This window comes from Lutra lutra, chromosome 15 (genome assembly GCF_902655055.1).
Source record: "Lutra lutra chromosome 15, mLutLut1.2, whole genome shotgun sequence".
Lineage (NCBI taxonomy): Eukaryota > Metazoa > Chordata > Mammalia > Carnivora > Mustelidae > Lutra > Lutra lutra.
In genome coordinates, this window is record NC_062292.1 from 68966721 (window position 1) to 68986786 (window position 20066).

At 59.6% G+C, this 20066-nt stretch overlaps 1 protein-coding gene across 3 annotated transcripts; it reads left to right on the forward strand.

Moving 5' to 3' along the window:
- The first annotated feature begins 1564 nt into the window (after positions 1–1564).
- On the forward strand, positions 1565–8304 carry PMVK (phosphomevalonate kinase). Of its 3 annotated transcripts, none has more exons than XM_047705628.1 (5): positions 1565–1936; positions 3168–3231; positions 4746–4951; positions 7044–7173; positions 7923–8304. In XM_047705628.1, the coding sequence occupies exons 1-5, from the start codon at positions 1583–1585 to the stop codon at positions 8141–8143; spliced, it is 975 nt and encodes a 324-aa protein (XP_047561584.1). In that variant the 5' UTR covers positions 1565–1582; the 3' UTR covers positions 8144–8304. The 3 variants fall into 3 exon arrangements, with proteins under 3 accessions (XP_047561584.1, XP_047561585.1, XP_047561586.1); XM_047705629.1 differs by having other exon boundaries at positions 1732–1936; positions 4799–4951; XM_047705630.1 differs by lacking the exon at positions 1565–1936 and having other exon boundaries at positions 3179–3231; positions 4918–4951.
- Positions 8305–20066: the final 11762 nt, after the last annotated feature.

Genomic DNA, 20066 nt, shown 5'->3' on the forward strand with positions numbered 1-20066 from the left:
GTGCGTTCTCTTGGTGGTGGTGGGAAGAACGAGCCCGTGTGGCGAGGCCCCAATTTCAAGGGCTGTTGGTGTCTCTGCGAGGAAAGCACCGCTTTGGGGAGTAGGTGAGCGAGCGGCCCTGGAGAGCAGGGCGGCTCCGTGGGGGACTCAGCAGGCTGACTGGCTTCGGGGGACAAGGCCCTGGGTGTTCCAGGGGAGCAGTGTCTGAGGCGAGGAGGAGGAAGAACCCTCTGGCCATCTAAGGTCAAGGGTCACCCTGCAGGCAATGAGGCCTCAGAGCCCGCGCCAAGCTGCAGTGCGGGAAGAAGTGCCGGGATTGCGGGGGCCCGCTCTGACCAGGAAAAAGGCCACCCATCCGGGTGGTTACAAGCCTTGCAGGAGCTGGAGTTTTCCAGGTGGTGAGGGAAGCGGACATGGAAAGGAGGGAGGCCTCGGACACGAAGTCTGTGCTGAGGTAGGGGGGCTGGGGGCGGATAAACCTTCCATCTGAGAGAGCGGGGGGGGGGGGGGGGACACTTAGGCGACTCTGAGAAGCGGTGAGGGTATTTCCGATGGGATCGTCCGCTGGGAAATGATGGGAGCTCCGTGCAGCGGGGATGGGAGAGGATCCGGGTCAGGTGGAAGAAGGACCCAGGGGTAGTCCCGAGTCCTTCTAGCGGTGGAGGAGGGCTCTGCGCCTTCCGTGGGCCCCGAACACGCGCTTGCAGAGGGCGCGCTGGGCGGCCGAATCCTCGCTGAATCCGGAACGACGGGACAAGGAGCGTCTGCCCCACTGCGCGGCGAAGATGCCGCAGCCCCGCAGCCCGCGATCTCGCCCAAGGCCCGAGCGGGTCCGAGCTGGAAGGGAGCCCCACGGTGTGCAGCGCCGAGCCACGGACGAGCGCGGAGACCGCACGCTTGCTTCGAACCGGACCAAACACGGCACCTTCCAGGAGCCCGTTCTCTCCGCGTCCGGCCGCGCCCAGGCCCCGCGGGGCTTCTGCGCCCAGGACGCCGCGAGCCCGGGGGCTCCCCGCCCACGCTCCCTTCTCTCCCCGACGGCCTTGGCCTTCGCGGCTCGCAGCAGCGGACAAGCGCAGACTAGCAGGCCGGCGGGTCCCAGCTCAGGGCGACGGCGCTCGCTGCTCTGGGCCGGCCGCTCCCGCCGCGGGCTTCCCGGGAGCGGGCGGACCCCCCCCCGCACCTCCAGGGTCCCGGCCCGACTCCGGGTAGCACGAGGTCGTCTGGGCCGGGCTGACTCCCACCCCCTTCAGCGCACCCCACCGACACCAGCGCGCCAGGTCCGTCCCACCCGGCCAGCGCCCGCAACCCGCCCGCGCGCAAAAGCGCCTGCGGGAACCGCAGCGGCTGCTCCCACGTCCGCAAACCCGCGAGCTTCCCCCGCCCCGCCTGACGTCACAGACACGCCCCCCCAACCGCCCCCTCCCGCCCCTCTGGGAGGACCCACGTTCACCACGGGGCACCGACGAGGTCGCTTTTAGTCCGTGCGCCTCGGTGCGCACCCGAGGAGGGAGGCCTGCAGACCTGCTCGGCCTGATCTCGGCTGTTCTTTCTCTCTGGGTTTCCAGGGCTACGTGGCGCAATGGTGAGGCTCAGCTCGGGGCATTTCAGGGCTTCACCCCCTAGAAGAGAATGGTTGTGTCCGGGTGACGTCAGGCTCCGGGCGGGGCCCGGCCGTTCCAAGGGAGCTCCGCGGGGGACCGTCCTTCGGGCGGAGCCACGCCCTCCGTCGGCGTGCGGCGGTGGGGGCGTGTCCACGGCGGCCCTCTCTGCGGCTGCGCGGGCGCTGTCCCGGGGTCCCGGCGCGGGCGGGATCCTGCACTGCGGGATAAGGCGGCCGCATGGCTCCGCAGCGAGGAGTCCCGTGCCTGGTGCTGCTGGTCAGCGGGAAGAGGAAGTCCGGGAAGGATTTCGTGGCCGAGGCGCTGCGGAGCAGGTGTCCGCGGGGCGGGGCGGAGGGGCGCCCGGTGGCGCGAGGGCTGGGCTCGGGGAGGCGTCCGCGGGCGTCCGGGAGCCGGTGACAGCTTCAGCGGCGGCTGCCGGGAGTGCGTCCCCTCTGCTCTAGCTCCCGGCCTGTGTTCTGTCCCAGCGAGGTGCTGTGATCGGAGCAGTAATGCTGGGACGGGCCGGGGGCGGGGGAGTTGCTGGACGAGGTCGTGGGGGGCCCGGGCAGAGGTCGCCCTGGGCTCACACCAGGGACCCAAACCCCTTTCCCTTAGCTGCATTTCTCCTAGCCCTCCCCCCCGCCCCCGCACACACGAGTCAGGTAGGCGTCAGAAGCAGGGCCTGTGCAGGTGCACCCCCGGGGTTTGCAGCCTGACTTTCCACCTCCTTGTGTGGGGTCTTGCAGAGTCTTAGCTACTGGCGTCCCAGTCTCCTCATCTGCGAATGGAGATCGTCGTAGGCTGCTCACAAGGCTTCCAGGAGTCATGCCTGCGAAGAGCTTAGAACAGTCCTTGGCGCCTGGGAGAGACTGGAGCGGGATGGTGGCTGTTACTCCCTGCCGTGTTGTTTTGGGGCCATCAGTTCCCACCCTCGGGCTCCGCACCTGAATGGTGGAGATCAGAGCGCTGGTCTCCCTGGTCAGTGTGGAAGAGTCTGTGAGCCGCTCCAGGACGGGGCAGGAGCGATGTGTTCCCGGGGTCCAGATCCAGCGCCCCACAAATGGCCGATGGAGTAACTGAACAGGGGAGTGAATGAGTGATTCATGTTGTGGTGACCACGGCGGTGGAGACCAAGAGACCCTGGCTGTGCGAGAACTAGGCCAGGGGCCGGGCAGTAACCTCATCCAGGGAACGTGGCCAGTGGAATTCTGGTCGTGTTTGTCCTACTTGTTAGTTTCAGGACTGTTGACTTGCCCGTTTCCCAATAATCCCGCAGGACACAACAGAAAGTGCTGTCCCCGCCATATAGGTGAAGAGTTACGGTCAGGGAGGAGATGTGACAGTCACAGAGATACACAGCAGAAATGCAACTTCAGAAGGCTGCCTGGCTGGCTCAGTCAGTAGCGCATGTGACTCAGACTCTTGCTCTCGGGGTCATGAGTTCAAGCCCGGTAGGGCCTACTGAAAAAGAAAGAAGGAAAAAGGAAAGGGGACCTCAGTGTCCTGGACTTGTTAGGGTCCTGGAAACTAGGTTAACTGGGTTTGATTCTGCCCGTCCTGCAGACTCGGCGAGGATGTCTGTGCCGTCCTCCGACTCTCGGGTCCACTCAAGGAACAGTACGCTCAGGTAGGTGGGGGCTCTGTGGCGTCGGGTGGGTCGGGAGGAGCCTGCTTATGTGCTGGCTCTCATCCTGAGCATGGTCCCCACCACCGCTGGCGGCAGGGGGTGGACAGCTCTTGCTTTTCTGTGGCATGACTGCTGGGGACATTTGCTCCTTAAGCTTCTGGCCACCTGCCCAGAGTATGTTCAGGAAAGCCTGTTCAGGAGAGGCTGGAGAAGCGAGTTGCCCGATCTGAGGCTGGGTTATTGTGAGAGCCTGGGATTCTTCCCCAAGACATCGAATCATCTGGGGTGTCAAGATACCTCATTAAGTGAAAAGCAAGATGTAGGACTGTACACAGAGAACACTACGTTTGTATTAAAATGGAGAAAAGTCGTAAATATATTTGCTTATATTTTCAGCCACATAACAAGTATTTCTGGGGTGCTTGGGGCGTGAGAAGCCAGGGTGGGGTACGTAGGAGGCTATGTTGTCGGCTGCCTCCAGGGAGGGGAGCAGTGGTGGGAGAGAGATCTTTCACTGTAAACAAATATGTATCTTTTGAATTTTGAACCATGTCGATTAAAAAAAAAAAAAAAAGGATTGTAAAAAAACACACGGGACCTCTTAGAGCCTTGGCCTTCAGGCCGGAAGCCCCGAAGGTGAGACCAGCTTCCCAGACTGGGAGGGGCCCTCGTTGCTTACATTTCTGCCCCTGGCTTCTGGGTGCACCTGTCCAGGGACCTGTGCTCCCAGCCCCTTGTTCAGTTGGCCTGAGTCTGGCCTTCTGGGGCGACACAAAATGAATTTGTCTTCCTCCTTCCATGCATCAGTCGCCCTGTCTGTATGCTCGTCCATTTGATCTTCTCCCTCCAGCTAAACAGACCCATTTGTAGGATGGCAGCCTTGGGGGGCTTCCTGAGGAGAACGGGTGCAGGGGGTTTATTTTTTTATTTTTATTTTATTTATTATTATTATTTTTTTAAGATTTTATTCATTTATTTGACAGACAGACATCACAAGTAGGCATAGAGACAGGCAGACAGAGGGGGGAAGCAGGCTCCCCACTGAGCAGAGAGCCTGAAGCGGGGCTCGATCCCAGGACTCTGAGATCATGACCTGAGCCGAAAGGCAGAGGCTTAACCCGCTGAGCCACCCAGGCACCCCATATATTTTTTTTAAGATTTTATTTATTTATTTATTTGACAGAGATCACAAGCAGGCAGAGAGGCAGGCAGAGAGGGAGGGGGAAGCAGGCCCCCCGCTGAGCAGAGAGCCCCATGCGGGGCTCGATCCCAGGACCCCGAGACCATGACCCGAGCCGAAGGCAGAGCCCCCAACCCACTGAGCCACCCAGGCGCCCCGCATCATACGTTTTAAAGATAAACCGGAACGACTTCCGGATCGCCCAGGCTTGTCTTCCATCTGCTGCTCTCGGGGATTTCTTTTCCGGCTGCCTGTCCCTGCAGACCTGGGTCCCGGCGGGGCACTTGCACTGCCCCCGCGGGGTGGGGGGCGGTGATGGCCCTTCCCGTGTCAGGAGAGACAGGGGAGGCGGAGGCCGGTGGTGTGGACATTGTGCGCTCTGGGCAGGAGCATGGCCTGGACTTCCAGAGACTCCTGGACGCCAGCGCCTACAAGGAGGCCTACCGGAGGGACATGATCCGCTGGGGAGAGGAGAAGCGCCAGGCAGACCCAGGCTTCTTCTGCAGGAAGGTCGTGGAGGGCGTCTCTCAGCCCATCTGGGTGAGTGGCTCCTCGGCCTTTGGCCACTCGCCTTCTCTGTCCGCGTCTTCACTGCCTTCCCCTCCTGCCGAATCTCACCGTCAGTGTGAGCTCCGGCCCTGGCCCCGGCTTCTGTCCTCGTCCCCTACGGTCCCTTCCCCACCCAGCAGCCAGAACAGCAGTTTGGGAACAATCCAAGACCGGTCACTGCTCTGCCAAGAACCTTTGTCTGTTGAACCACACTGACGTCCGTGACAGACTTCCAGGCCCTGAGCCGTCCGGTCCTGCTGCTGATGAGCTGCCCTGCTCCTTACGCTGCGGCTGCGCCGGCTTCTCTCCGTCCCGCGAGCCAGCCTCCTTGAGTCAGGGCCTTTGTGGGTGTTCTGCCTGCTGGGGACGCCCCTTCTTTCCCTCCTCACCGTGTTCACCCCAGCCTGGCTTGCACGCCGCCTCCACCAGGAAGCCTTCCCTGATACCCGGGCCTCGACTGATGCTTGCGGTCCAGTGCTCCCATAGCACCAAACCCCTTTCCGACCTCCTCGTTCCGGCAGCCAGTATGCTGTGTACCGGCCTGGCTCCTGGCACTGTGGAGGGCTCGTCACTGCGAACGTACACCAGAGTCCCTGCTCTCGGCGAATTTCCGTTATCACACAGGCTGGAGGGAGCTAGGAAGACAGAACACGTCAGGTGGGGGTCGGTACTCAGCAGCCAGGTAAAGCAGGCCAGGGCTGTGAGGAGGCTTCCCCGGACCCCACGGCCCTTGAGCAGGGCCCGTAGGAGGCGAGGGCCTGAGCCAAGTAGGGCTTCGCGAGGGCAAGTGGCAGGAGATGGGGCTGAGTCAAGCCTGCGCCTTGGAAGAGCGGGGCTGGGCTCCTGGAAGGCGCCTGGGCGGGCAGACGCAGGGCTCAGGCGAAGTGGAGGCCAGGGCGTGGGTCTTTCTGGACGGGTAGAGGGTTCGGGGCTCCGATGCGGGGACGAGGCAGGCTCTGCACGGGCTGCGGACCGTGGTGTGAGGCGGGAGGCCCTGCGAGGGTTTGGCTCCGAGCAGCCGGACAGACAAGAGTTTTCTGAGTCGGGGAAGGTGTGGGGACAGGATTGGAGCTTGGTGTCTCTGAGGGGCACCCATGGCACGGCTGCACTGGAAGCTGTCGGGTTGACGTCTGGGCTCTGAGGCCGTGAGCACCGTGTCCGTGCCTTCCCCGCACTGGCCGCGTGCCTGCACACCAGTGTCGCTGTGACATGCACGTGGCTCCTGGGGAGTGAATACGTTAGCATCAGCACCAGCCTCTTTTCTCTCCGTTTGCTGCTTGGCTGGTCCGTGGAGCGCGTGCTGCTGCTGGGAGCGTCCCCAAGGCCTTCCGTCGTGGAGTGGACCCCGGGGAGGGCAGCTGCCGGCCACGAGCAACCTAACAGATGGTGATGGTTTCAGGGCCCTGCTGCTTGGCGGGATGTCCCCAGCGTGGCCGGGCGGGGGGCGGGAAGGGAGCCAGGGTGGTAGGAAGCATCCCGCAGGAGGAACACTAGGACAGAGATGTCTGCCGGCAAGGGAGCCTGGCCCGCGCTTGGCCGGGCAGCAGGGGCCACGTGTGTCCCCGAGAGCACGTGGGTGGTGTGTCTGGGGACAGACCAGAGGGGTCCGGTGGGTGGGGGTTGCAGGAACACGGTGGTTTCCAGGTCGTGTAGGGCCCTATAAGCTGGCCGTAGACTTCAGATTTTCTTAGAGCAACGGGAGGCCTTTGAGGGGTTTAGGCAGTGATCGGTCTTCGGTATTAGAAAGTGTTGGGAGCATCTCCGTTTCTGGCCTCAGTCTGTTCATCTGCAAAACACAAGTGTTGGACCTGCTGATCTGACCTCCAAGCCCGAGCCTCTGCTTCAGCTCAGCAGCGACCCCAGGATGTGGCAGGTCCATGGCGACTGGGAGGGCGACCTGCAAGTGGGGGACAGCGGGTGACTGCGGGGTCACGGGTGACACCTGTCTGGCTTCACTAGCCCCTCCTAGCTCTCTGTGCTGGCTTGTGTCGGGGCGGGGCGGGCTGGGTCTTCCCACCACCGCCGGGGGCTCTGTCCCTCTGCCCTCTGTCCGCTGGTCACCTGCCTGTGCTCTTTCCTGCAGCTGGTGAGTGACACACGGAGGCTGTCAGACATCCAGTGGTTCCGGGAGGCCTATGGGGCTATGACACAGACGGTGCGCGTGGTGGCCTCGGAGCAGAGCCGACAGCAGCGTGGCTGGGAGTTCACCCCAGGTGAGCCGTGCACGGCCTTCTTCCCAGCCCCCATGCTCTCGGCCTGCGCTCTTCCTGGCAGGCTGTGGGGGCTGAGCCAGGGAGGGCAAGAGGGGATCTGGGACCTGGAGCTCAAGACTGCCCCCAGTTAGAGACTGGAGTGGGGGTGGGGGAGGGTGTCCTTGGGGCCGACGGTTTGCCCATGACCTTGGCCTGGTGCCCTTACCTGGGCTGGCCCCTCTAGGCCAGTGGGACCCACTGCTGGGTCCTTTACCTCTGCTTCCCGGGTATTTGATGAGCAGCATGTCTGTGTGGGGCGGGCGAGCCTGGGTCCTGCCCTGTGGCTTCTTTGTGCCCGCGGTCCCAGGACCCAGCGGACGCTGCTCTGTGAGGCTGCTGTCCCCTGGGCGTCTGCTGCAGGCAGGCCTGTGCCGGCATTCCGCATGCACGATCTCACTCTGCGGTTCGTAAACCTGCCCAGCAGACCCTCCCCAGAGGATGGGGTCAGAGGCTTCCCGTAAGCTGAAAGCCACCCGTCCCGCTGGGTTCTGTGGTTTCAGAAGATCCATCCACACTCCGTGGACAGTGGCCACAAAGGACAAAGTCAGTGGACACTCTGGGGGCGCTCAGCCAGCGGGGGGTGGGTGCAGGAGGTTCTCTGGTGGCACAAGGGAGGCCAGGAGGGGCAGCTCCATCTGGGGCCAGCAGGCCTGCATGCCCAGGGGCCGCCTGCGTGGATGGGGCCTGACCTCACCACGCCCCCTGCGCAGGGGTTGACGATGCCGAGTCAGAGTGTGGCCTGGACGACTTTGGGGCCTTCGACTGGGTCCTTGAGAACCACGGGGACGAGCGGCGCCTGGAGGAGCAGCTGGAGAATCTGGTGGCATTTGTCCAGTCCCGGCGTCCATGCCGGGTCCTGGGAGCGGCAGACGCTGCGCCTCTCCTGGACGTGTGGTCTCCCACGCCGGCTGAGGGCCCGGCCAATGCCTGACAAGCCAGGACACCGCGGGGACCTCGCCTCGGGCACAGGACCGCCCGCCTCTTTAGGAGGAGACTGAAGGGCAAAGAGGGGCCCCTGGTGCTGGCCCCGCTGCCCTGTCTGGATGCCCTCAACCCAGGGCTCCCAAGCCTAATAAACCATCCTGGAGCGCACTCCACCACCCACGGCTCTCACTCCCCGGACGCCAGCACAGCCGCGTGGGGGCCGGACGGCCGGGGGCACTGTGGGCCCCGCTCTGGCTCCCATCTGGGCGGCCGTGTCCTGCAGAGCCTGGCCTGGGCCACGTGGGAGGTAGGCCTGCTTGCGAGGGAAGTAGGTTTGGGGTCTGACGGTCTTGTCTTCAGGGACGGCCCCATGAGAGGCTCCAGGTGCTACGCCACCAGCAAGTGCCCAGCGGGTCTGCGGTACCATAGAGCCACAGCAGTGTTGGAGATCCACGGACTCCCTGGAACAGTGGTGTGGCCCTGGGCTGGTCACGTCACCGGATTGAGCCTCTGCGTGCCCATGGTGGGCTTTGGACGTGACCTGTTTTATTTTACTTTATTTTATATTTTATGTTATTTATTTTGTTATTTGTTATTTATTTATTTAAAGATTTTACTTATTTATTTGACAGACAGATCACAAGCAGGCAGAGCAGCAGGCAGAGAGAGAGGAGGAAGCAGGCTCCCTGCTGAGCAGAGAGCCCGATGCGGGGCCCGATCCCAGGACCCTGAGATCATGACCTGAGCCGAAGGCAGAGGCTTAACCCACTGAGCCACCCAGGCACCCAAGGTTTTTTTTTTTTTTTTTTTTTTTTAATTCATTTATTTGGGGTGTGGGGAGAGAGTACGAGCAGGGGGAGAGGCAGCAGAGGGGGAGGGAAGCAGTTTCCCCATTGAGCATGGAGGCTGATGCGGGGCTCGATCCCAGGACCCTGGGGTCACGATCTGAGCTGAAGGCAGAGGCTTTAACCCACTGAGCCACCCAGGGGCCGCATGTTACTTATTTTTAAAGATTTCATTTATCTGAGAGAGACAGCAACAGAGATAGTGCGAGAGCAGAAGCCAGAAGGAGGGGAGAAGCAGGCTCCCTGCTGACCCAGGAGCCGGTCGCGGGGCTCGACCTGGGACCCGGGATTGCAGCCCCAGCCGAAGGCGGTCACTTCACCGACTGGGCCCCCCAGGTGCCCCTATTTTGTTATTTTTAAAAGATACTTTATTTATTTTACTTTAAAGAGAGATGAGGGAGGGGCAGAAGGATAGGGAGAAGCTACGCAGACCCCTGCTGAGCCAGGAGCTCCACACGGGGCTCGACCCCAGGACGCCGGGATCATGACCTGAGCTGAAGGCAGACATGTGACCCCTGGAGACCCCCAGGCACCCCTCAAGCACTTTAAGAATTTGTGAAGAAGGAGAGGACGGCTCAGAAGGTGCCGCCTGGACTTGGAGCTCGGAGGCGTGGGCGCAGCGGCCGCAGCCCTGGTAGTCGTGGAACGGCCCGTGTCGTCAGGGTCACCGTCTGCCACATAGGCTGGGGTGTCCTCACCCCCACGGAGCCGGGAGCAGCCTGAGGGCCCGGACGGCAGGGCCTGCACGGGGTCAGCATGTGTCCCGGAAGCCTGTGTCTGTCCGCCTTCCCTGGCGCACGACCTTCAGGGTCGGGGATGCTGGCCCCACCCCCGGGAGGGCGGCCGTCCCTGCGCGCACCTGAGACTCGGGGCTCAGGGGGGTGTGAGCCTGGAGAGGGCTCGCTCCTCATGCTTCCTCCTGGCGTGGTGATGTGGGGCCCACGGGACACCGTGTCGGCGATGGGATGCGCATGTGTGTTGTGAGATCGTCGGCACAGAGGGAGGCTCGTTGGTGGCCCCATCACCGCACATCGCTGTCGTGTGTGCAGGAGGCACGTTTCTTCATCTGCTCTTCTGGCCATGGAGAGTTCGCTGTTTCTGCATCTTGGCCTCTGTGAATGTGGGGTGCGGCTGTGTCCTCGGCATGGGGCTTCCCTTCCCTACAGACACGTGTCCAGCAGTGGGATTGCTGGGTGGTCACCGGGGGATCCTCAAGTCTAACATCGAGGAAGCAGGGTGGGGCTGGTGGGCTTGACACATCCCTGTCCTCGTGCCCGTCCCCGTCCCCACCCCGGGACCGCTGCTCACCTTGCCCCTGGCTCCGGGGAGGTTTAGAGGGCCAGGGGGTCCGTCCCCGACCCTTTGATGGGTTGGCACTGATGCATCCTAAAACAGGAGGCCCTGGTGTCTAACGGCCCCTTCTGGATTTGAAGTTTCTCTATACTTCAAAAAGGATATTTGTCTAAATAGCAAAATCAAGAATGATCCCGACTCTTGATTCTCTGTGGCGATGGGAGCTCTCGCGGTTTTGGTTCCGAGATGTTCCCCTTGCCGGGCTGGTCTTCACTGACGTTGTGGTCCTGGCACCCTGTCCTGCTAGGAAGTGTTCTTGTTATCATGCGTCTAGTCCCCAGTAACGACTTGTAGCAGCGACGTTCCCGTACACGCTTGTTCTGCTCCGCGTCTCAGCACCTCTGCTGAGACGTAACTGTTCGTAGTAACCGTGCGTAGTTGACGTGTGCACTTTGGTACGTTTTGACATTTGAATATAGCAGCAGCGGTGGCCACAGTCCTGGTGCACACGTGGCCGTCACCTTCGCCCCCCACCCCGGGCCACCACTAGTCTGTTTTCTGTCTCAGTAGATAAGTTTGCATTTTCAGGACTTTTACGTCAAGGAATCCTACAGTGTGAACCTTGTTTGGGTCTCGTGTCTCGCTGAGCGTAATTATTTCGAGAACCATCACGTTCCTGCTGGTTTCCGCCGCGCGCCCTCTTGCTGCCGGTCCGCGGCGATTCTGCAGTCGATCCCGTGGCCGGTCTGTTTGCCCCTCAACGAGGATTTGGGTTGTTTCCCGTGTTTGGACGTGACCAGCAAAGCGACTGTGAACGTCCGTGTGTGGGATTTTACACGCACGTGCGCTTCAGTTTCTGCAGGGCACACGCCTGCCTACGAGGTGGTCGCGGTCGCCCCTGTCCTCGCCGGTGCTTGGGTCGATGGGTCTGAGTGCGGCCGTCCCGGTGTGATTTTATTTGCGGTTCCCTGATAATTTGACACAAACCCCACATTCAGCTCTGATCAAATCCGGCTGAGCGGAGCGGGGTGCCCTCTGCCGGACGGAGCGCGGCTGTAAAAACCCTGCTCAAAGGGACCCTTCGTGGGACAAGACCGCAACCCCGGCCGCCCCGCCCCGCCCCCCACTCGTGGCCGAGGGCCTGTTCTGCATGCTGCCCGTGGAGGTCCCAGCCCTGGCGGCACCGTAGGAAGAAGAAATAAGGGGCATCGGGTCGGGAGGGAAGATGCGAAGCCGCCTCTGTCCCCATCCCAGATGGGGATCCCTGGTGCGGAAACCGGACGGAAGGGCCAGGAAGGCTGTCGAGCCGACAGGTGAGTTCACCAAGACTGCAGGGTGCGAGGTCGCTTTGTAAAGGTGGGCTGTGTTGATGGTATTAGCACAGGACAATCAAAAATGGAAATGAGTCATGCCGTTACAGTAGCGCAAGCACGTGCAATAGAGACGAGTGTGATAAAGACAGGCTGGAAGCCGTCGTGCTCCCGGGAGGCTGGAGACCCCACGGACAGATGCCACCGTGCCCAGAAACGGGACTCAGTGTGGAGGGTCTCCCTGTGAGATGGGATGGCAGTGAAAGGTACTGATCTTTTTAAAAATTATTTTTATCGGGGTGCTTGGGTGGCTAGTTAATGGTCTGACTCTTTATTTTGGCTCAGGTTGTGGTCTCAGGGTCGTGGGATCGAGCCCCGCATGGGGCTCTCTGCTTAGTGAGGAGTCTGCTTGGGGTTCTCCCTTCTGTCCCCCCACATGCGCTCTCTCTCCTTCTGTCTCAGACAAAGCAAGAATCATTTCCGTGGCGCACGTCTGACACGCGGTGTTACGTTAGCTTCATGAGTGTCGACAGGGCACGAGTGTGCCCCTGACTCTGTCCTGTACTGTGCCTCCCGTCTCTCCTGCTCCTCCCCCTCCCCTCTCCCTCCCCTCCCCTCCCCAGGCCACCCTTCCCCCCACACCCCTCCTGCCACATTTCCCCTCCCCCTCCCACACCCCACGACCACCAGTTTGTTCCCTGCGTTTGTGGGTCTGTTTCTGCCTTTTGTTAGTTTTGTTTGTTTCTCATACTCTGCACACAGGGAAAATCCTGCGGCAGCTCTGAAATGGGCTGAGCTCAGGGGCACGTTCCCACGACCTTGCCGTCAGTCCCCGCCTCCTGGAAGCGTAGGATGGTGTCGCCTGTTCTAGAATTTCTCATACATGGTTAACATCCAATTTTATTTTTTTTAAATTTTATTTATTTATTTTTTAAAGATTTTATTCATTTATTTGACAGAGATCACAAGCAGGCAGAGAGGCAGGCAGAGAGAGAGGAGGAAGCAGGCTCCTTGCGGAGCAGAGAGCCCGATGCGGGACTCGATCCCAGGACCCCAAGATCATGACCTGAGCTGAAGGCAGAGGGTTTAACCCACTGAGCCACCCAGACGCCCCAAATTTTGTATTTTAATTCCTCTCCAGACAGTCAACGCGCCTTCAAAGACTTTTTTCACAAAGGGCCTGTGGGCGCTCTCTCTTCTGAACCGCTGTGAGCAACAGCACCCCACGGTGTTGCCCGTCTGTGTGGACACTGCCGAGGCGGGTGTGGGATCCTGACCTGGTTCCACTGTCTGCTGCGGTCAGTGTTGCTCAGTCTGAGGCCGCCTGGACTTTGGTGCCTTTGAAGGTCACGTCCTTTCTCTGTCTGGAGGCCTGTGGAAATTTTTTTTTTCACCTTCATTTTTGAAACTCAAGTTTTGGCATTCCCCAGGGCCTAACATGGGTGTATCTTAGGAGAAAATGGGTGGTGCTCACTGGTCCCTGTGAAGCGTGACTGAGTCACGAGATGGCCAGCTGGATGGTCCGGACGTCCACGTGCCCACCTCCCCCGGCAGTCACCCTGGGGTGCGCAGGGTCCTTGGGGCTGTAGCCTGTACCAGGCATCTGGATGCTCTTTGCATTGAGGAACTAGTCTCCAGGATGGCGAATTCTCATTCCTGAAACTGGATTTGGGGAAATTTGGTGCTAAATTCTTGTGAGAGGGGCCAGGTGAGGCGTGTACTTTTTGGCTAGAATAAACACTGCCCAGAAAGGATGAACACTACAGCTTCCTCCAAGCGAGATCTTCGTTTTTTTTTTTTTTTTTAAAGATTTTATTTATTTATTTGACAGAGAGAGATCACAAGTAGGCAGAGAGGCAGGCGGAGAGAGAGGAGGAAGCAGGCTCCCTGCTGAGCAGAGAGCCCGATGCGGGGCTCGATCCCAGGACCCTGAGACCATGACCTGAGCTGAAGGCAGAGGCTGTAACCCACTGAGCCACCCAGGCGCCCCGAGATCTACGTTTTTTTTTTTTTTTTTTAAAGATTTTATTTATTTATTTGTCAGAAAGAGAGAGAGAGAAAGCACACAAGCCAGCAGACAGGCAGGCAGAGGCAGAGAGAGAGGCAGGCTCCCCGCCGAGCAAGGAGCCCGATGTGGGACTCGATTCCAGGACCCTGGGATCATGACCTGAGCCAAAGGCAGCGGCTCAACCCACTGAGCCACCCAGGCGTCCCAGATCTACGGGTTTTAAGAAGCTTTTTCATCATCTGTGCCTCAGTCCCTTTGCACATGCTGTCCTCTGCCGGGAGTGTCCCTCCTGTGGTTCAAGCTTGGACCAGTCACTTCCAGAGGGTCCCCTACTGTGTGTTCTCACTGCCCTACCACCTGTGAGCCATGCAGGAAATGGTTTTCTGTTTTTCAAATCTGTCTGGTGCCGATAAGTGTGTGTGGAAATGGAAGAGTTGTAAGAGGTGTTGGGAAATAATGCGGCATTCCTGAGCTCACTGCCTTGAAGTAGCCAGCACTCAGCATGGCTCCCCGGAAAAACAAAAAAAAAAGCCCTGGGTGGGGACCTGGGAGCCCTGGGATGTGGTGCCCTTTACCTGAGGGGGGCAGAGAAGGTCCGGCATGAGACTGGGGTGCTGGGTCTGGGTCCCTGCTTCCCAGGCTTTCCCAGACTCTCCTGAGGAATCCGGAGTTGAATCAAGATGGCAGGGGCCACGGGGCCGCTTCCTGGAGGGGAACACTCCTGGCATGCTGGGGACAAGGAGTGGAGAGATGGGGACCTTTGGGGCTGTGCCTTGGGCTGGGCCTCGGGAGGCGGAGGGTGTGTCTGCCATGTGGGGACGTTCCCAGCATGGTCCCTCTGTCGTGACACCCAGACCCAAGCTTGTGGCCCGTGGGTCCCTTGGGCTCCAGCTGCTGCAGCCGGCCCGTCCCAGACAGGACTGTGGGCCAGGGCCGGGCACCGTTCCTGCTGCTCCGGGATATGCGGGGGGCTGTGCAGCCAGTCCTGCTGAGCAAGGGCCGCGCCGGCCAGGACGAGCAGGGAGCTGCCTGCAGCCCCAGTGTCTGCCCGCTCGCCGCCAGCACCGAGAGGGGGGCTCGGACGCTGTGGGCGCCGCGCTTCGCTGTCCAGTGCCTGCACTCACGGGGTGATTCGCTTTCACGTCTGTGATTGCGTCCTTCTTGTTCCCATTTCAAAACTGAAGACATGGGGGACACAGGTGCAGGACACAGGTGCAGGACACAGGTGCAGGACACAGGTGCTCCTGTACTGCAATTTTAGTGTGTCCCCCCCATCTAGTGTATGTGGGGCAAAGTTGGCATTTTTGGAAAATGAGTTCTTATTAAGAAGTAAAGGGAGGGGCGCCTGGGTGTCTCAGTGGGTTAAGCCTCTGCCTTTGGCTAGGCAGGTGCTGACACACAGGCTCCAGGCAGGTGCACATCTGGGCATGTCTGCTCCCATTTCCTGCTGTCGGTTGGTCTCCCCAGGCCTCGCCTTTGTGACATTGATGGGACTGAATCCGACCAGCTTGGCAAGCAGTAGCCCATCACGTGAGGTCCCGCCAAACTGGAGCCCATTCCGAGGTGGTCAGGAGGCCATGGCAGGGACCCCGGAGTGACTGGGCTCTGGGGCACACTGGTCCCTTAGCTCAGACCCCAGACACAGTGGTGGTGTGGCCATGCAGGAGGGTCTGAGCCCCAGCCTGGGTGCCCAACGCCCCTCCTGGCCTGCACTCTGGCCTCAGGGTAGAGGGCCTGCCCTTGGTTCTCCCTCGAACCTGTCCCCCAAGCTGGCACTTTGCCACCTTGAGCAGCCCCTCTCCCCTGGCTTTTACAGACATTCCGTCTTCTGTGTCTGCTGACCAGCAAGTGCCACCTCTGTCCTCCCTTTGCTCCCGAACACAGTCTGACCCCTGCTCCCATCTCTAAGAAACAGCTCCTTGAAGGGCACCTGTCAAGGACATGGCGTTCTGTCCTGCCTTAAGACCTGCCGGCTGCAGCTGTGTGAGCACCCCTCCCTCCTTGAAGCCTCCCACCTGTGGCCCACCGGGTCAGTCTGGGCCTCCTCCCGTCTTCTTGCCCTAGGAATGCGGTGATGTCCGCCCACTGGGGTGGGGGCTGTTGTGCTGCCACAGGCTGGCTTCTGAGTGTCTTATCTGCACAGGTTCCAACTGGCCACACTTGCGCCCGCAGAGCCCACTCCTGCCTGTCCCACACTGGGGCAGGGCGCCCGGTGGGATGGAACCCGCAGACGTTTGAAGCCTTGATGAGTTGAGAAGGGGGCACCGTCACCGGAGTCCTGGTCAGGAAGGCAGATTCTCGCCTAGTTGTTGGGGAACCTCTTTCTTCCCTCTGCAGGGTGGCTAGGTGGTGGCCTCGGGGGGCCTGTGGCTCTGGGGGGCTCCGCTCGAGGAGCGGGCTTGCGCTGGGTCCCCAGGGGCCCAGCCGGTGGCCGGTCCCGGAGCTCTGTGGGGCTGGGGCAGGTGGCGGCATCCTGCATGTCCTGATATCGGGGGGCTACAAACAAAACTAGCAAACCATCAAATGAAATCATGTTCCAACCCCTTACTTTGACAAATACGCTTTTATAACGACAAAACTGGAAAATAGCTAACTCAGAGTTGGTAGAATACTAAAACCGATTGCATTTCATTCTGATTCTGCGTGTCCCGCCGTGCTGCTACGGGCCAGAGACGGCTGCGCAGGTAGGAAAGGCACATACTCCTCATCGGTGAGGATGTGATTTCCCACAATGTTTGTTTTTCTTGTCCTTATTTTGGAAAAAAAAATCACGAATTATATTGATTTGGTGTAGATTGTACCTAATTTGTGTGCTGTTGATAACAATGATCTAAAAGAGGAGGAAAGTACAAAGAAAAAGTACAGAATATGAATTTTTTCATTACAATGTAAATTGACGTAAAGGTAAGCATTTAAAAGTTGAAATTAACTTCCATATATTTTCTTTTTTTTTTTTAAACATTTTATTTATTTATTTGACAGACAGAGATCACAAGCAGGCAGAGAGGCAGACAGAGAGAGAGGAGGAAGCAGGCTCCCCGCTGAGCAGAGAGCCCGATGCGGGGCTCGAACCCAGGACCTGGGATCATGACCTGAGCCGAAGGCAGCGGCTTAACCCGCTGAGCCACCCAGGCGCCCCTTTCCATATATTTTCAAAGAAATTCCTTTTCTTTTAAAATAGTCATCTACTAAATAAAAGGCAAAATACTAGCTTAAGTGAATTAATGTAGGAAATTTAAAGCAAAAAAAACAGTTTTTTTTAGAGAGGGAGGGAGGGTTAGGGTGCGAGCGAGTGGGGCTGTGGAGTGGGGGAAGGGCAGAGGGAGAGAGTAGTCCAGTGGATGCCCCGCTGGGCCTGGAGACTGACGGGGGCCTGGATCTCAGGACCCTGAGGTCACGACCGGAGTCAGAGGCCTAACCTGTGGGGCCACCCAGGCGCCCCAAAGCAGAACTTTTTAATAAAGTTGGTGATTTTAAGTCTTATGAAAATTTATTTTTTTCTTTTTTTTCACGTTTGATGAGAATTTAAATCCTGAGATGCTTTTATCAAAGTGAAATTCGGGCAGTTCTGATTCTCAGTGCTCGTCTGGGGGCCCGTGCGAATCCATCTCCAGTTTTACGCTTTTATACCAGACCCCCGTACTTACGAGTTTGAAGGTTTTACTGGTTTATGTAGAGTGAGTGTGCGAGCGGGGTGGGGGCATAGAGAGACTCCCCAGGGGACTTGCCGCTGGGCGCCTGCTTTGGGGTCCACCTCCTGACCCTGAGGTCGTGAGCCCAGCAGAAACCCGAGGAGGCAGAGCTTTAAGTACAAATTTAGGAGCCCTAGGAATGTCGCGGCCGAGGCGACGGTCTCGCACGGTGGGGACAGACCAGAGGAGCAGCAGGATGACCCTGGGCCTCAAGGGTCCCTCCCAAGTCCGTCCCTGTGGCTTCCTCCCGCCCGCGCTCCCCTCCCCCCGCAAGTTGCTGGCCCTGGACGCGGGTCCCTCCAGGTGGGCGGAGAGCTGGCGGCCGGAAGAGGACGCGGGCAGGTGGCCTGGCGGCGCCCCAGCGGGAGGGTGCCTGTGTGTCTGTGGTTAGCACAACTACCACAGGACTGTGTTTTGTGGCTCCCCCTTGACCATGGAGGCACGGCCTTGCTTCTGGGGTCTCCTCTGGTCACGTGTGAACACGCAGTCGGAGGCCCTCGCATCCAGGCTTAAATTTCGTGTTCAGGTTCTGTGGGGCCTCCCCATCCACACACGTGGACCTTCCCCTTCCCTCCCCTCTGCTCCCGGTCCGGGCCCTCCTGCCAGCGCGACCTCACGTTTGTCTGTCCTATTTTCCGACGACGAAATAGGGTGCAGATACGCAAACCGTGTGCGAGTCCAAAGCGTAGAAGGCAGAGCCCCCCCACGCCGAGCCCCCCAGAAATCTCCATCACGAAGATCGAGTGTCGTCTCTCCCAAAAGCTTATGTGCATATGAGCGCACTATCATTTCTTTTCAAAAATAAAAATAGGGTAGTGGACGTAACGTTTGTCTTGTAACTGGTTCTTTCTCCTTTAAGGAAATGCAGTAGACATCTTTGCCTGAAAACGCAAACAGGTCGGCCTCATTTTTTTGCGCATCCTTTGCTGCCGTCCTGCAGTCAGGCCCTGTCGTGCACATTTGGGTTCTCTCCAAGTCTCTGCAAACAGTGAATGTCCTTGTGTACGTGTCTCTTTACACACTTGTGGGACTTTTCCTGTAGGATAAATTCCCAGAAGGGGAAATGCTGGGTCGGAGGACACAACCCCTGCCCATTTACATAGAGACGAACTTTCCCTCTACAAGGATTGCACATGTGTGCGACCGTGTACACTGTTGGTGACGTCTCGGAGCACCCGCCCTGCCCTTCGGGGACGAGGAGTTCCGGCAGGTTTGGCCGGTCTTGCCCGCCTGTCTTGTTCCCGGCTCCCTCCACACCCAAGGCTCTCCGTTTGCAAACTCTTCTGTCCTGCACTGAGGTTTTCGTTTGCTCGTTTTTTTGAATTTTTTATTTTTTAGAGAGGGAGGGGCTTGGTGGGCTATTTGAGGAGCTGGAGCTGCGGGTATGGCAGGTGGGCTGGGAGGGGCGGCTCCGGGAGCACAGCCGGGCCCTGGGGCTCCAGCCGCACCGAGGAGGACGCACTATCATCCTGAGAGCACTGGGAAGCCCTCTGGGGTTGCAGCAGGACCAGATCTGCATTTTCAGAGGACTTCTGTGGGCTGGATGGGGGGCGGTTTGAGGGCACAAGGGTGGCCATGGGCCAGGTAGGGCCGAGGGGTGGGACTCAGACCTACCCTGAGGGGTAGGGGGTCGGAGGGCCGCATTGTGAGCTGCAGGGAGGCGGGGTCAGCAGGACCAGGACACGCAGGTGCTGGTCTCTGCCTGAGGGGGAGGCTGGGCACGGGATGGTGTGGGGAGCACGCCTGAGCCCGTTTGGGACAGAACGGTGAGCTCTGCAAGGAGGGTCACGCATTATTCACCCCGACTCGGGCATGGGGCCCTGCTTTGCTGGCTGAAAGCCTGGTGCGCCAGAGAGCCCCATGAGTTCCTTCTCAGCTGCCCCCCCCCCGACAAGAGTGGAGAGGTGTGGGGGAGCCGTGGGTGTGGGGCTGGGGCTGGGGTCCTGGTCGTTCCTTGGCTCTTACCCCTGAGCCAGCCGTGGGCTGCTCCGCTGAGCTCTGCTCGTGGACTTGGCACAATGTCTCCGCGCTAACCCGCGACGTTCCTGGACCTCCCTGCGGGCCCAGGGCTCTGTTCGCCATCGTGGAGTACAGCACACGGGAGGCACTGCTCACCCATGCCCGGCGGGGCCTTGTCCACTCCTCCGTTCCCCTGCCCGGGCAGGGCTCTGTGGAGGGCCGGGGGTGTCATGGCAACAGGACGGGCTGGTCCTGCCTCTTGAGCTCACTTCACGTGTGTCCAGACCCTGCACTGCCTTCAGAGCCCGTGGACGCAGCCGCTGGCGGGGTCTCCTCTCCAGCCGTGCCCGCTGGAGGCCCTGGGCCAAAGCTGACCGGTGCCTGAGGATCGTGAATGGGCCGCGCTCCTGCGAAGGGGGCCTGGTGTCCCTCTTAAAAGCGCCAGGCGGAGAATGGGGAGCCCTGCTCCACTGTTGGTGGGAATGCAAGCTGGTGCAACCACTCTGGAAAACAGCATGGAAGTTCCTCAAAAAATTGAAAATAGGACTACCCTACGACCCAACAATCGCACTACTGGGTATTTACCCTAAAGATACAAACGTGGTGATCCGAAGGGGCACGTGCACCCGAATGTTTATGCAACAACGTCCACAACAGCCAAACTATGGGAGGAACCTAGATGTCCTTCAACAGGTGAACAGATAAAGATGTGGTGTGTGTACACAATGGAATACTATGCAGCCATCAAAAGAAATGAAATCTTGCCATTTGCGAGGACGTGGATGGAACTGGAGGGTATTACGCTGAGTGAAGTCAATCAGAG